Source organism: Oncorhynchus keta, chromosome 1 (assembly GCF_023373465.1).
Source record: "Oncorhynchus keta strain PuntledgeMale-10-30-2019 chromosome 1, Oket_V2, whole genome shotgun sequence".
NCBI lineage: Eukaryota > Metazoa > Chordata > Actinopteri > Salmoniformes > Salmonidae > Oncorhynchus > Oncorhynchus keta.
Window position 1 is genome coordinate 60,789,351 of NC_068421.1, and position 17,050 is coordinate 60,806,400.

Consider the following 17,050-nt stretch of genomic DNA (forward strand, 5'->3'; position numbering starts at 1 on the left):
CGCGTGAAGGTGTTAAGACAGGCGAGGCCTGAATACTAGGCCACTATGGAGGAAGGATGTCCATTAAGGAAGAGGATGCACCACATTACATGGGCTTTACCTCATTGACAGTTCAGGGGCTATCAGACTAATAGAGGAAGGAGCATGGCCTAGGTGTTGATATGGAACGCAAATAGAACAGACCACATTTTGTATTGTCCTTATAGAAATCCTAAGACTAATACTGCTGTTATTCATCAACTTATAGCTTAGTCTAGACCCACTACATCCATATCATTGTATACAAAAAAACTTTGTAATCCAATTACTTGTGTTACAAAGCAGAGGCGACCAAATTGGTTCTTGACCCCAGGGCTACCGCTAATGTAAATTCCATCCCTCGCTATACAATGGAGAGGAATCCCATTCATCCGTTCACCTCAGGAAGTTCTTCTAAAGCCATTTCTTACCTCTGACAGGAAGGTCTGTGCTGATTTCTGTGCGCCGACGTGCAGCAAATACTCGTACACATATAAAGCTAACCTGGAAAACAAAGAGAAAAGGGGTCAATGTCGAGGGTCCATCTCGCACCTCCTCCATCCCCTAGGAGCCAGAGACTTTCACAATGACAGCCAGATAACATGCAGACTCTAAGGAGAAGCCATTGGGAAGCTCTAGAAAATAAAAAGAGCATCTGTGGTTTACGGAGCTCCTCCTTTAACACGGATGCTGAGGAAAACAAGAGGAAAGCAGAGACAGCCAAGCGTGGGTCGGTGTCACACTATCTGACAACCCACACTACCTTGTGCATTTTTGGTATCATTATGACTGTCATTTAGCCGCCTGTGCTGGCAATTACTGTGCTCCCTGTGCTCCTGGACTAGTGATGAACCCACACTCTACTAAGAGGGAAAGGGCCTCCCGAGTGAGGCAGCGGTCTAAGGCACTGCAGAGCTTGAGGTGTCACTACAGATCCAGGTTCGATCCCAGGCTGTGTCGCAGCCGGGAGACCCATGAGGCGACGCACAATAGGCCTAGCGTCGTCCGGGTTAGTGGAGGGTTTGGCCGGCTGGGATGTCCTTGTCCCATCGTGCTCTAGCGAATCCTGTGGCGGGCTGGGCGCATGCACGCTGACATGATCGCCAGTTGTACGATGTTTCCTCCGACACATTGATGCGATTGGCTTCTGGTTTAAGCGAGCAGTGTGTCAAGAAGCAGTGCAGCTTGGCAGGGTCGTTTTTTGGGGGATGCAAAGTCTCTTGACCTTCGCCTCTCCCAAGTCCGTACGGGAGCTGCGGCAATGGGACAACACCAACTACCAATTGGATAACACAAAATTGGGAGAAAAAAAAGAAAAGAAAGAAAAGTCAATTTGGTCACATTAGGTTAAGTCTACTGTTGGGAACAGAGTCTCAAAAACACTTGTGCTGGATGTTGAACCAAGCACAAGGGACATCGTCTCAAAGTAATCATTCATTTGATATGCCAGCTTTAAACAAGGGGAACATTTCTTCCACGGACTGCAAAAAAAACAGTTCTGACTAACGTTAGACATTAGTTAAAGGGGACACCTATCTTCTTAATTATTTCTCAGTGTTACATCAGACGTATTAATTTCACTGCTCATTTCAGTAATCTAGTGTAAACAAATGGTTCTGGACACAACGAACACAATCATGGCCACAGTGTTTTATCTGGTCTGTCTGTTTTATGGTTGTGGATTTGTTATGCTGGAGTGACTGCTTACTGCAGGGGTGTCGAGGTCCGGAGTCACACTTCATTATAAATCCTCTATCCACAGCTTTGTACATTTTCTTTTACACTTTATTTGGGTAGTCCTTCTGTAGATGCTCTACAGATGGTCATACTATTAACCAACTATCTGTTGATAAGCAACTGCTCGCTAAGGTTACGGTTAGGTTTAGAGTAAGGGTTAGGGTACGGGTTAAGGTTAGGGCAACAGTTAAGTTTAGTTGAAATGTTACCGATAGTCTGTGTAAAGCATCGGATCTGGCCCAAAGGCCGCATGTTTGACACCCCTGGCTTAGAGGGTAGGTCAAGGGTGACGGTAGAAGAGAAGGATGGGCAGAACAACAGGTTATGGGTAATGGCATGATATTCAAATTAATGGAGAGAGAGTGGAGCAAAACCACTGGCTGGAAAATTTCCATACTCATCTCATCAGCCACATGACACTACCTGGTAACACTGAAAATGCTTGGTGACGTTTGTAATCAGGTCTCAACTGAGTTTAATTCAAACCAGCCATTGAGAACTGAGCTCTGGGAATGTGCTCTGAATGAATTTAAATGAAACCAGTCAAAGAAACGAGGCGCTCCTTTAACCAGGAAGTACCTGTGCTCTCCCAGTCTGAAAACTTGTCAGGTTCCTGGTACAGAGGGGAGGCGGCTGGTGTAAAATGTAAGAAGACTCCCTCATGGCTGTTTGTAATACCCAGTGGCATGCGTGGGCTTCTATAAGCTGGTCCACACTGAACTGGATCCAACAGAAATTCCCATGAGTGCCCTGATGAAATTTTCATGGCTACACTGGTATGATCTGAGGGGTTCTGTGCCCTGGTGATGGGCACCTGCCCCTGTTCTAATGCATTATTTAAAAACACTCATTCAATCCTGGCTTCGGGGGACACCTTTTGTTGCACTGTCAGTAGCACTGAGTAACTCCACCAAGGGAAGAGGGTTGTGGAGACTCTCCCTGAGCAGGTAGAGATGGCGTCAGCAGAGGGAAGGAGATCGAGGGAGGGAAATTGCTAGGCGTTAAGACAACTGTGTGATGGTGTGATGGGAGAAGGGAGATCTACAGGATAACGACCATAGTGAAGACCCTAGGGCCACACATGACAGGAGACAGACAGAGCACCGACACCAAGCACAAGGCATACGTTCATACAAAAACCTTCTCTGAAATGAGACTCCATCTGACACACACATGCGCCATGTCCTCTGACCTCCCAAAGGGAACATCTCCATAATAATATATTCACAAACCCTGAGTATCAAGAGTGGTGCTGGGTCATCTTCTCTGTCATTTTTAGTGATGTCTCAGGTGGCTAAAGAAAAATCTCAACATCCTAATCCATTGCTCTGCTGGTCCAGTCCACCCCTCTAACCCACTGCTCTCTTCCGTGCCAGACTCCAGCTAAAGAGCTCTGAGGCCACTGAAACCCCATCATCATGGATAATGGTCATACAAATTACATGCTGTAGAAAGGTTAGGAGACAAGAGACCAGTAGACTTCTCTCAGTTAGAGAACTACTGTTGAGTGGGTGGTTTAGTTTGATCCTCTCTGTAGTGACTAACGTTAGAGGCAGGGCCAGGGAGGCAGGCAGCAGCCCCTGCTCCACAGTGTCAGCGGCCCCTGCTCCACAGTGTCAGCGGCCCCTGCTCCACAGAGTCAGCGGCCCCTGCTCCACAGAGTCAGCGGCCCCTGCTCCACAGAGTCAGCGGCCCCTGCTCCACAGAGTCAGCGGCCCCTGCTCCACAGTGTCAGCGGCCCCTGCTCCACAGTGTCAGCGGCCCCTGCTCCACAGAGTCAGCGGCCCCTGCTCCACAGAGTCAGCGGCCCCTGCTCCAGTGTCAGCGGCCCCTGCTCCACAGTGTCAGCGGCCCCTGCTCCACAGTGTCAGCGGCCCCTGCTCCACAGAGTCGGCGGCCCCTGCTCCACAGAGTCGGCGGCCCCTGCTCCACAGAGTCGGCGGCCCCTGCTCCACAGAGTCGGCGGCCCCTGCTCCACAGAGTCGGCGGCCCCTGCTCCACAGAGTCGGCGGCCCCTGCTCCACAGAGTCGGCGGCCCCTGCTCCACAGAGTCGGCGGCCCCTGCTCCACAGAGTCAGCGGCCCCTGCTCCACAGAGTCAGCGGCCCCTGCTCCACAGAGTCAGCGGCCCCTGCTCCACAGTGTCAGCGGCCCCTGCTCCACAGTGTCAGCAGCCCCTGCTCCACAGTGTCAGCAGCCCCTGCTCCACAGTGTCAGCAGCCCCTGCTCCACAGTGTCAGCAGCCCCTGCTCCACAGTGTCAGCAGCCCCTGCTCCACAGTGTCAGCAGCCCCTGCTCCACAGTGTCAGCAGCCCCTGCTCCACAGTGTCAGCAGCCCCTGCTCCACAGTGTCAGCAGCCCCTGCTCCACAGTGTCAGCAGCCCCTGCTCCACAGTGTCAGCAGCCCCTGCTCCACAGTGTCAGCAGCCCCTGCTCCACAGTGTCAGCAGCCCCTGCTCCACAGTGTCAGCAGCCCCTGCTCCACAGTGTCAGCAGCCCCTGCTCCACAGTGTCAGCAGTCCCTGCTCCACAGTGTCAGCAGCCCCTGCTCCACAGTCAGCCCAGAGTTTTACACTGTGTCCACACTTCAAGGGGAGATCTTCCACCTCATCCAAGGTACACTCCTGACATCCCACCCCAGGCTATCAGACTACGCTCCTGCAAGACATGAAAGCACCTCTGCCAAGTTTAGCCAGCTAAAGCACAGACAGTTAGCAAATTAACTTTCCTGTCTTGATGTAAATTATTCAGCAGCGAGAGCATGGGCTTGGTTAGATAAGGTATGCATGGGCTTGGTTAGATAAGGTATGCATGGGCTTGGTTAGATAAGGTATGCATGGGCTTGGTTAGATAAGGTATGCATGGGCTTGGTTAGATAAGGTATGCATGGGCTTGGTTAGATAAGGTATGCATGGGCTTGGTTAGATAAGGTATGCGTGAGAAGTGATTGAGAAGGGAGTTGGGGTGAATGCAAGATAGTAATTGTATCAGTTTTCATAATGCCCTTTTAGTTTTGTTTTGTTTCACAAAAGCCTAGGCCTAGAGGAATTAAGATCATGATCGCAAGTTGATGACTACTGACATGTCTTGTAAGCAATGAAGGATGCATAGATTAAAAGGACACCTCCGGAAGCATTTCATTCTCCAAGTGTTAGGCTACCTGTTTATGAGTTGAAACTAAGATTAAATGAACAATTTTACACTGACGACCATTTTTTGCAGACACAAAACAGTGACAAAAAGACTGTACACGCACATGTCTTAAACCAGCCAGGGTTAATCCACACACACACACACTTCAACTTAATACACTTAAAAATGGATTCCCATTGCCAAAGTCATCTGTCTCTTTACCAGGAGCTAGCCTCGAGCTAAATTGACTCCACAATTATGGACATGCTCCGCTTGAAAGGACGCCATTGTATTCTAACCCGAGAGTCTTCATTTTGGGGAAATTGATTCATTTCAACGAAAGTTTGATTCTATGAGAAAGATAGAAAACCATCAGGATACCAAGCAGACATGGTTTATAAATGGAATAAGCAGCGACTAGATATTGTTATCAGGTAATAATGAATATGTACTACTAGTGCACTGAAATAACAGTGATTTGGACTACTCCACACGGTCGATACTTAATAAATCAGCGACATAAGACTTAAAAGGTATCAGGTCGCTATAACATTTATATAATGTGTGGGCCAGTGTAATCAACAGAATACACTTAGACTTCATGAGTTTGTCTGTGCCGTGACCAACCTGAATACTGACTTCACGCACGTAGCCTCAATATTTATACTGTCTCACTTATTTCAAACGTGAGAAAGCTAACAAATATGTGCGGATGCATCAGTGCACCAAATTAATTGACTGTTGACACCTCTGAATAGGAGCATATTCATTCAAAGCAAACCAGAGAAAATAAGAGGTTCATCACAAAAGTGGCATGTTTTTGCATTCGTTGAGTACATGGTTCTTAAATGTCGTTCTCAAAAGTCCAAAATGCATATGACAGGGCCATCTGTGTGATATCAAAACTGTGCATTCAGACCTCAAGAACTCTATTAAACGCCATGCGAATATAGGGGAGGGTGTGGATGTAAAGAAACACATTCAAAGCAAACACTTTATTCAAGATATTCAATTATCCTCTGAATATTATAGAAATGTCTTATAGGCCTAACCTATATGTGTAGAGTAAGCATTGCCTTAAATTAAAGACTACAAAGTGTGACAGGGTCAGGCACATCCGACTACTGTATCATGATGAGAAACATAGAATTTGATGAATGCCATAGAAGGGCCCTGTGATAGCAGGTTCCTCAGCCCATTTCAATGACGTTGTAATTAACAAACAATAAGGTCATATTAATGTTGGAGCCTCTGTTTCAACCCTGTGGAAATCAAATTAAATCAAGTGCAGAAAGAGTGAGTGTGATGGAATTAATTAATTATTCTCGTCACAAGGGCACGAGTTCTTGTTCTAAATTTTTTCCACAGGCATCTGACGCTTCTCCTCAAGGACAGGTAAACAAACAAACATCTCTTCCATTCTTTACATCTCTCTTGAACTCTAGGTCGAGCACTTCCTTGAATGACACAGTCATCAGATTAAAATCTTAGTGATTTAGTAGAATTTTGTGGGAAAAAAAAGAAGGAAAAAAAAGTTACCAAACTCAGGTTCAGTCTTTATTCCTCCAAGGTTTTGATAAGCCATTATACCCTAGCATTCTTGGTGCACTTTTGATAACTTCCCTCTGCTCCATCAGTGTTTCTGTACTAGACACCTTTACTCTACGGTCTCCCCTGTGCTGTACCTAAACCAGAAAGCATTCTAAACATGTTGGTGAGAAATGGACGACCTCCACCAGCACAGAGAGAGACCATATAGGTCTTTCATTTCAATTTCAAAATTAAGTAACAGTTAACCTAACAAGACTTCAGACAACAAGGGGTAGCGTCCTGACTAACCATAGTGGAAAGAGAAACACGCATTTGCCTCATGGCAGAGTCATTAGTTAGGTGAGAAGGTAAGTGCATCCTCACTCTGGCCATCACCTGCTTACCGGACTCTAAGAACACACAGAGACCGAACACACACATGCAGAGGACGCTGCCAGGGGGTTCACTGCTTAATCAATCAAATAACTTCATTTTTCTTGTGAGTGAAACTTCTTGTGTGGGATGGTTCATACAACAAGACAAAGGACATACGGGACAACTGTATCTTCATTTAACTTCAAGGTAACACTTACAGGGATGGGGTGGAGGGAATATTGTTCTACTGTATGTCTCTGTATTACTAAGTGAGGAAATATTCTGTCAACACTCCATTTTAAGAGCACTTGTGTCTTATGGATCTGCCTTTGATTGTAAACATATAAGATGCATATGTAGGACTCCACAAGTGTTTACAAGGATCCCATATAACAGAGTCAGGGAATATCTGGGCATCACATGCCCATTCAAAATGTGTTATTCTTGCTTTATTGGAACATGAACCACATGGAATTGTTTTCAGTTAGGATTTGTACTCCCTCAGCACACAATGCTGCCGCCGTTTGTCAATACACAGGAAAGATTCTCGAACGGAGAGAGTCTGCCATTTACGTCACACACGTTCAAATTTGGGTGAAAATAAGACACAGACCTGAAGCCTACAAGTAATACTCATCACGAGGATCCCCACACAGTCAGCAATAGGATGAATCAAACTTAGGCAAGTAAGTTTCAATATTTTTCAATGAACACTAACTACATAATATAATTCTAACATCTGGCTGAGCAGCAAATGCCCCCAAAAGTTTGAAAAGAGGTTATTTTTTTAAGAAGTATTTATTCATACATGCGATAGCTTAGCTATCCAGCCGCCTTGATCCAATCGTATCCACAGTATTCACTGTGATCTTGGTACAAGAAACTCTGTTCATAATTGTGTGTCAGTCATCGGTTACACCGTCTGTGAAGGGTAAATATGTGTAAAAGTGTTTCTCATATCACAACCTTCTTGGAATCATGCTGTGTCATGAGGGAAGCGGTGCTACTCTTATCAGAGTCCCTACACAATAGTTTGTGTAGCATGGAAAGCAACAAAGTACATAAGATGTAGCCTTCGTGTAAAGCACTGGTTTAAAGCAGTCTTCATTTATGATCAAAATCGCTCATCTGACATTTTAAAAGTTGTGGCAGCATCTCTGCTTACCCCTAAAGAGGATAAGATATTCGTTTGAACTCTGATATATTAATATTCAAAGCATCATAGTGACACAAAATATTTCATTAAAAGGACTGAAATAATTTAATAATATATATATATATATATTATAGAATCTAAACATGTTACAGTAACACGTCTACATAGATGACATACATTACATTGACATACATACATTGCTTTAAAAAAGTTGACGTATGTTTAAGCTTCCTTTACCATGGAGTGGAGTTTAGTCCGCTAATGTAGGTATAACTAAAGACAGGTACAGGTTTCATTTAACAGACAAGACAACGTCCTCGTCATTTGCTCATGTGGGATGTCCTGCACAAGTCCTTAATCAACACGAATATGGTAAGAAAACATGTAGCATAGACGTCTAGAAGGTATCTAGTAGACCGTCTGTACGGGTCGATTGCATTTTGAAAAGTCCCTCGTAACATGTCTCAAAAACTTTACACATTCAAACAATGTGCGAGTCCGCGTCAATGCAACTCCATCTAGAAAGGCATCACAGACATATGCCATATTTTAAAATAGAATCTCAAGAAGAAAATGTTTTTTCGCAGTAGCAATTCTGTAACTTCATGCAATCGCTGCATGCGCGCTACATTATATCTTTAAATTCCAGAAAGCGACACATTTGGAACCCCAAATGAAACATAGCTACAAAAGACAGAACAACTCTTCCGTGCGTTGCGTTCACAAAGTGCGAGAATTTTGTAATAAATATCTTCTAAAAGAACGAGAAAGTGCAACTAACAAGACAAAAAAGTTAAAGAGACGTGCCACGGCAGGGGTAAACAACACTCAGGAGAGCGAGCGAGTACTGTACACACCTTTAAATTATGGTAGCTATAGTTTAGAAAGTTGGAGCTTCCTTTTAACCATGTAAAACTCTTAAATGGTGCATAATTTACTTACTTTTCTCTCGCTTGACTATCGGAAGGGACGACAGCTCCTTTACCTTTGGCGTACATGCTGGATTCTGTTTTAAGACTTTTACCCCTCTCAACACCTGTCAAAGAAAGCAGCCAGGAAAACGTTCTATCTCCATAGCTACCCCTTTAGTGTTTTTCCTCCCCCCTTTTTTTTTTTTTTTTTTTTTTACATCTCCAACATTGGCCACAAATCAGGCACAGTTTCTATTGGGGGGACTTGAAACAGACCGCTGGTGGATTTTTTTTCCCCTCTTAACCGCTGTTCGAGAATGTATTCTTACTCCCTCCACTATGGAATGGTAGGGGCTTCTTAAAGGGGAACGCACACTCTTCTTGTTTACTGACCTCAGAAACATGTAAGAGATTGAGATGTGAAAAACAGACTAACTGAAGCCCTCAGCTTAAGGCCTTCGTACTTGTTTGAATATAAATGTTCAAAATGGCAATTTTGTCCGACCATGATACAAAAAGTATTTACTTTATAGATGTCTCTTTTTTCTACCAGGTTACAATGAATGGACTGAACTGAATAATGTATCCATTAGAGAGCTCTCAGCATTATAATTCTGACTGGGAAAAAAGGAGACTACTATGGGTAACATACGTAAGACATGTATCATCATAATCAATACAAATGTCTAGGTTTCGCAATGAATAACTACGATTCAGAAGAGAACATGTCTAAGAAAACTGGGTAGACTATAGCAAGCTTTAATTTGAGAGGTCACTCACTCAGACCTATGCAGACTTGTTAAATGTTCAGTCCCTGAAAGAGAAACAAATGGATTGTGCTCACTAACTGGGAGAGTACATGAGCTTTGTGTACTACATTTCACTGTCAGCTGATGGTTTACATTTCTCAGATCATACATTCAAAAGGGGTCTACTGGATTGACCAAAGGCTCAAGACCATTTTCGCTGCACTCCAACGTTGACTTAATTTACTGAGCAGTCCTAGGGAGGCGAGGGGCTCGACAAATACATTTCACGGTAGCTAATTGAATTATACAAATAGCCAAACTGACCATTGTGTGAAAGGCTACAGCCAGCATTAAAACATATGAAAATAACGAGTCAGTCTCCACAAAATGTATCAGTTTAAGTATTGTGCATCACAACTGAGTCACAGATTTGTAATATCTTTACTGAGGATGTAAATATGCCTGTTGTTGGGCATATTATGTTTCTCCATTGTGTAAAAGCATTATTTTCCTATTGAGATGCATTACATAGAATATTGTAAACTGCCTCTTTAAGAACGTCACGTGTATGATGACATGCAAGAGATCAGACATTCATTAATTGCTATGATCATTGAGGAAGCTATTCCTTTTCCTTTCTTTCTGTGCCCCCAAATGTTCGGATATAGCCTACTAGCAAAGATTGTATGAAGATGCCAGAAATTGCTTCTCCAAAAGAAATCCCTGATCACGCTTGTAGGCAATGTCATGGCGACGTTGGTTAGCTAAGCTCATGCCAGAAACATGTCATCGGTCTCTAGATCGTCTCGCGCCGAACTGTGCATGTGTAGGCCATCAAATCAAAGGCACTTCTTCGATATAAAGTTGTTTTTGACGAAAATGAAAACGTGTCAGTTTGTTACTTTCACCAAGTTGGAGTAATAACATGTACAGCTACTTTAGGCATTGACTCAAATCGAGATGTGCCTTTAAATCTTGAGAGAATTAACAACGAAGGAATAATTTTTCACTCCTCCCATTGACTTCCCAAACCTCTGTCTGGTCTGTCGAGTCTGCTTCGAGAAGCATTCCCGGAAGTGTCGAGCTGTTGGTATTCTGGGTTTAGAAACTCTATACTTCTAGTAAAGTTAGCAGGTTGTTAGCTAGCTAGGTAACATGACTGAACAAAAAGTAAAAAATGGCCCACAAGTTGTTTTAAACAGCCCTTTTAAACAGGTTAATACTCGCAAGGCCGCGTGACCAGGCAGAATACCCAGACGCATCCTCAGAGCATGCGCAGACCAGCTGGCAAGCATCTTCATTTACATTTTCAACCGCTCCTTGTCCCAGTCTGCAATCACAACATGTTTCAAGCTGACCACACTTGTTCGTTTTCCCAAGAACTCTAAGGTAACCTGCCTAAATGACAATAGCCCTATAGCATCCACATCTGAAATTATGAAGTGCAATTGAACGTCATGGTTAAGGGCATGTAAGTAAGCATTTCACAGTAAGGTCTACACCCGTTGTATTCGGTTCATGTGACAAATACAATTTGATTTGACATCAACAACATCAACCCAGATACCCTGGACCCACTCTAATTTGGATACTGCCTTGAATAGGAACCCTGGGACTGAACACCTCCCTCTGCAACTGAGTCCTGGACTTCCTAATGGGCCGATCCCAGGTGGTGAACGTCGGCAACAGCACCTCCGCCACGCTGACCCTCAACAAGCGGGCCCCCCCAGGGGTGTGTGCTTAGTCCCCTCATTTTGTCCCTGTTCACTCATGACTGTGTGGCCACGCACGACTCCAACACCATTCAGTTTGCTGATGACACAACGTTGGTAGGCCTGAACACCGACAGCGATGAGACAATCTACAGGGAGGAGGTCAGAGATCTGTCAGTGTAATGCCGGGACAACAATCTCTTCCTCATTGTCAGAAAGACCAAGGAGCTGATCGTGGACTACAGGAAACAGGGTGTGGGGTGGAGGGGTGGGGAGGGGAGGGGCACGAACCCTGAAGAGATTTGGCATGGGCCCTCAGATCCTCACCAATCCATCACAGCCTGGTATGGCAACTGCACCGCCCTCAACTGCAAGAGTGTTGTGCGGATGGCCCAGTGCATCATTTAGAGCCGAGTTCCCGGTCGTCCAGGACATTTATACCAGGTGGTGTCTGAGGAAGGCCTGGAATATTGGCGAAGACTTCAGCCACACCAGCCATGGACTGTTCTTTCTGTATGTGGTTGTGTGACGCCACACACACACACACACACACACACAATCACATATACAGTAAATGCTGCTGCTACAATTATTATTATTATTATCATCATTATTTATCCTGCTGCTCAGTCACTTTTACCTTTTCCCACATGCACATACAGTGGCTTTCGAAAGTATTCACCCCCCTTGGCATTTTCTCTATTTTGTTGCAACCTGGAATTAAAATAGATTTTTTGAGGGTTTGTATCATTTGATTTACACAAATGTCTACCACTTTGAAGATGCAAAATAATTTTTTTTTGTGTAACAAACAAGAAATAAGACACAAAAACATGCGCTTGCATAACTATTCACCCCCCGCCAAAAGTCAATACTTTGTAGAGCCACCTTTTGCAGCAATTACAGCTGCAAGTCTCTTGGGGTATGTCTCTATAAGCTTGGGAATTCTAGCCACTGGGATTTTTGCCCATTCTTCAAGGCAAAACTGCTCCAGCTCCTTCAAGTTGGATAGGTTTCGCTGGTGTACAGCAATATTTAAGTCATACCACAGATTCTCAATTGGATTGAGGTCTGGGCTTTGACTAGGCCATTCCTTGACATTTAAATGTTTCCCCTTTAACCACTTGAGTGTTGCTTTAGCAGTATGCTTAGGGTCATTGTCCTGCTGGACTGTGAACCTCCGTCACAGTCTCAAATCTCTGGAAGACAAACAGGTTTCCCTCAAGAATTTCCATGTATTTAGCACCATCCATCATTCCTTCAATTCTGACCAGTTTCCCCGTCCCTGCCGATTAAAAACATCCCCACAGCATGATGCTGCCACCACCATTCTTCACTGTGGGGATGGTATTCTCGGGATGATGAGAGGTGTTGGGTTTGCACCAAACATAGGGTTTTCCTTGATGGCCAAAAAGTTCAATTCTAGTCTCATCTGACCAGAGTACCTTCTTCCATATGTTTGGGGAGTCTCCCACGTGCCTTTTGGCGAACACCAAACGAGTTCGCTTTTTTTTCCCTTTAAGCAATGTCTTTTTTATGGCCACTCTTCTGTAAAGCCCAGCTCTGTGGAGTGTATGGCATAAAGTGGTCCTATGGATATATACTCCAATCTCTGCTGTGGAGCTTTGCAGCTCCTTCAGGGTTATCTTTGGTCTCTTTGTTGCCTCTGATTAATGCCCTCCGTGCCTGATCTGTGAGATTTGGTGGGAGGCCCTCTCTTGGCAAGTTTGTTGTGATGCCATATTCTTTCCATTTTTTTATAATGGATTTAATGGTGCTCTGTGGAATGTTCAAAGTTTTGGTAATTTTTTGATAACCCAACCCTGATCTGTACTTCTCCACAACTTTGTCCCTGACCTGTTTGGAGAGCTTCTTGTTCTTCTTGTGCCTCTTGCTTGGTAGTGCCTCTTGCTTAGTGGTGTTGCAGACTCTAGGGCCTTTCAGAACAGGTGTCAATATACTGTGATCATGTGACACTTAGATTGCACACAGGTGGACTTTATTTAACTAATTATGTGACTTCTGAAGGTAATTGGTTGCACCAGATCTTATTTAGGGGCTTCATAGCAAAGGGGGTAAATACATATGCACGCACCAATTTTACATTTGTATTTTTTAGCATTTTTTTAAACAAGTCATTTTTAAAATTTCACTTCACCAATTTTGACCATTTTGTGTATGTCCATTACATGAAATCCAAATAAAAATCCATTTAAATTACAGGTTGAAATGCAAGAAAATAGGAAAAACGCCAAGGGGGATGAATACTTTTACAAGGCACTATATCTACCCCTTCTCCCACTGTATCCCTGCACATTGATGATACTGGTTCTGACCTTGTATATAGTGTACATTGTCTACCACAGTACGAGTCATAATACCCGTAAACCTAGCGGTCAAACACGGAAATGGTGCCAATCGATTTTCCACCATTAATTTCTTCCATTGGGGAATTTAGAGACACTTAAAATAAGGGCTGTGTTTCGTGTAGGCTTAGCCTGGCGTGATGTTTTGATAACTGTGTAAATGTCTCTCGGACAAGGGGACATTAATCAACATATTTGCTTGTATTTACCCCCCAAAAATAAAATGCTAATGTGGCTATCATAAAGAACAACAAATGTCTGTCTCAAGCTTCCCCTCACTCCTCAGAGCCATGATGATCTGGACGAGACTGCCGAATCAAGGCAAAGGTAAGAATCTCAGGATTAACTATCTACTGTTCCCCGGGCGCCGAAGACGTGGATGTCGATTTAAGGCAGTCCCCCGCACCTCTCTGATTCAGAGGGGTTAAATGCGCAAGACACATTCAGTTGTACAACTGACTAGGTATCCCCCTTTCCCTTTAATTTTAGGTACATTTTGTAATTAATACATTTGCAAAAGTTGTTTAAATGAACAATTCTGTGAACTGTCTCTGAAAGTTTTGAATTGAAAAGGCCTGTTATCTACCTAGATAGCTCATAACATTAGTCTAGCTAGATTAGCCGTCTATTTGTCTAGCCATTGAAATTCATGAGAAAATTCATAAAAACGATTTTCGCTTTCTTTGGCTTTTAGAAAACCAACAGTCTAGCTTGCTAGTTAACTTAGATGGTGAATGTTTGGGCCCCCAAGTGGCGCAGTAGTCTAAGACACTGCATCTCAGTGCAAGAGGCGTCACTGCAGTACCTGGTTTGAATCCAGGCTGCATCACATCCGGCCGTGATTGGAAGTCCCATAGTGCAGCGCACAATTGGCCTGGGGTAGGCTGTCATTGTAAGGACTTGCCTAAATAAAATGAAAGTTGTTTGTTTGTCTGTGGGTGAGGGGTGGGTTGCCTGCTTCATGTACTACTTGACTTGTAGCTCTCCTAGCTAGGTGTATTATTTCAGTCTGGCTTTTTGAGAGGTTTCAGAGATGGACTGATTATCATCCTCTCTTGAGTGAACAGTGTGCTTAGTTTACTGCAGGAAAACATTGTTTGCTGTTACCCTCTGGACAGCAGATCATTAGTATAACTAGTAGGCAGGTTTATGTAACCTTATTTAGTTCAACCTGCTATGGTGGGGTTTAAATTAATTGGTATTCACACGTTTGTTTTTGAGGTAGAATTAAGGGGGTATTGATAAATAACATGTGTGCCACTCAAGTTGAAGTTGTTGACTGATGCCATGGCGGCGGCTGCTAAGTAGAAGGGAGCTTCTGCAAACCAGAAGTCTGCAGTCAAGGCAGCACTGGTCCACACCTGCCTTGGGTCTGGTGAGTAGTATTGGTTGGTACAATATGTACCTTCAGGTTCCTTTCCAAGTGTAGGCTATTGTACTGCCCTATGTGGTATAGTCTTTCATACCGTACAGTTGAAGTCAAAAGATTACATACATCTTAGCCAAATACATTTAAACTCAGTTTTTCACAATTCCTGACATTTAATCTTGGTAAAAAATCCCTTTCTTAGGTCAGTTAGGATCACCACTTTATTTTAAGAATGTGAAATGTCAGAATAATAGTAGAGGGAATTATTTATTTCAGCTTTTATTTCTTTCATCACATTCCCAGTGGGCCAGAAGTTTAAAGCTGTTTAAAGGCACAGTCAGCTTAGTGTATATAAACTTCTGACCCACTGGAATTGTGATACAGTGAATTATAAGTGAGATAATCTGTCTGTCAACAATTGTTGGAAAAATTACTTGTGTCATGCACAAAGTAGATGTTCTAACCGACTTGTCAAAACAATAGTTTGTTGACAAGAAATTTGTGGAGTGGTTGAAAAACAAGTCTTCTTGACTCCAACCTAAGTGTATGTAAACTTCCAACTTCATCTGTAATTGTAGTAGCTTGTTGCATTGTATTGCTTAGTTTATCAATCGTGTCAACTTGAATTCAATCAAAAGCCACAGACTGTTAACTTCCTCCATTTTGTACTTGACCTTCATAGATGCATTCAAGCAGCACTTTGAGAGAAAGCATCCCGAGTCTCCAACGGTCCCAGTACTGGTTGATGTTCAGGCCTAAGGGACACCACACACTCAAATGGGCCTACAACCAGGGTAAGACTCTTCCATCATTCACACACAGTAGACATAGTGTAAACCACCATTTTGTCAACAAAATGTTGTCCTCAATTCTTAAATTGTATTGTTTATGGCTCAGTTTGTGGAAATGCTGTCTTTAATGTTGGGATTCACAGACACACCATGATGACCACGATTTCAATGATGCAATTGAGACGGAATGACGTGAGGGACCCTGAGGATGACTGGACATGGACCGGATATTTGTGACAACGACCTAGAAGGGATGCAGAAACATATTATGTTTAAACCATAGCTAGGCATCTCTCTAGGTACCCCTTATTCCACACTGTCTTTTATAGTCCCTCAACTTTGGACACTTTGGAACTTACGTTCACCCATTTTCCATATGCTGCTTCCTTCACTTGTTCTTCTCCTGATTGGATAACATCTAGACTCAGGAACGCATTTAAACATTTTGTGTTGTACTGTTCTTGCTACCTAATGCAATCCTTTTACATTAAACCTACCTTACACATCCAGTTGTTTCTCCATTTGTAACTCACCCACCAAAAATCCCAATATGCTGTCTTACATTTTGTGTGATTTGTTCTGGTCTAATTCCTATAATGAAAAAGCAGAAGAATGTGTGCGCTCTCGGATAGTACTACTATTTCACATGGTGCTCTTCAATGTCCCAGGTTTATGGCATTGATGAATAAATCATTTTATGTTTACCTATATTCAGATGTGTATATGTTATGTATAAAAGGCTTATGTATACATTTTTTACTATTGATTTATTTAAAACAATGTAATTGTTAGAGTTCAGGTGTTTGACGTGATTGATGGGTGACTAGGTGCATGCATGTCAAATAAATCTGCCTTCGTGGTTTTGGATACATTGTATAATGAGTTAATCTGGCTTTGAACAGAATATGTCAACAAGTTAGTTCTGAATTGTTTAATACAGCACTGCATTCTGACACCATGAATTGAAATAGATTTCACCTTGTCATATAGTTGGCAGAAATTACAAGGGATTAAATAAAGACCTCGATCAGCTGCAGCAGAAGAGGATCTGGTAAAAATAAGGGTAGGCTGCTAGTATCATCTAGGTAGGTAGTTAGCTATATAGCGTCTTTGCAAAAACCTGCCTAGTATTCATGGCACATTATAAATATCTGACTGCTACTAGGATAGTATTCTGTACAAGACCAAATGCACAAATAAGACAA

The 17,050-nt window shown here is 43.3% G+C and overlaps 1 protein-coding gene and 1 long non-coding RNA gene across 3 annotated transcripts in view; one reads left to right on the forward strand and one right to left on the reverse strand.

The window, feature by feature from the left end:
* Nucleotides 1-9,076, reverse strand: part of LOC118389870 (single-stranded DNA-binding protein 3) — a 129,307-nt gene extending 120,231 nt beyond the window's left edge. The window contains exons 1-2 of one of the 2 annotated variants that reach the window (XM_052456989.1): nt 8,890-9,076; nt 450-522 (exon numbers count right to left, since the gene is read on the reverse strand). In XM_052456989.1, the coding sequence (XP_052312949.1) occupies nt 450-522; nt 8,890-8,945 (129 nt within the window). In that variant the 5' untranslated portion in view covers nt 8,946-9,076. The remainder of the gene's footprint in view (nt 1-449; nt 523-8,889) is intronic. The other variant, XM_052456991.1, reaches the window with a different exon arrangement.
* LOC118389890 (uncharacterized) lies at nt 8,121-16,640 on the forward strand. Its single transcript, XR_004826876.2, has 5 exons — nt 8,121-8,319; nt 13,972-14,012; nt 14,952-15,060; nt 15,737-15,848; nt 15,989-16,640. It is a non-coding gene; the product is annotated as an uncharacterized LOC118389890 (long non-coding RNA).
* The last annotated feature ends 410 nt before the right edge of the window (nt 16,641-17,050 follow it).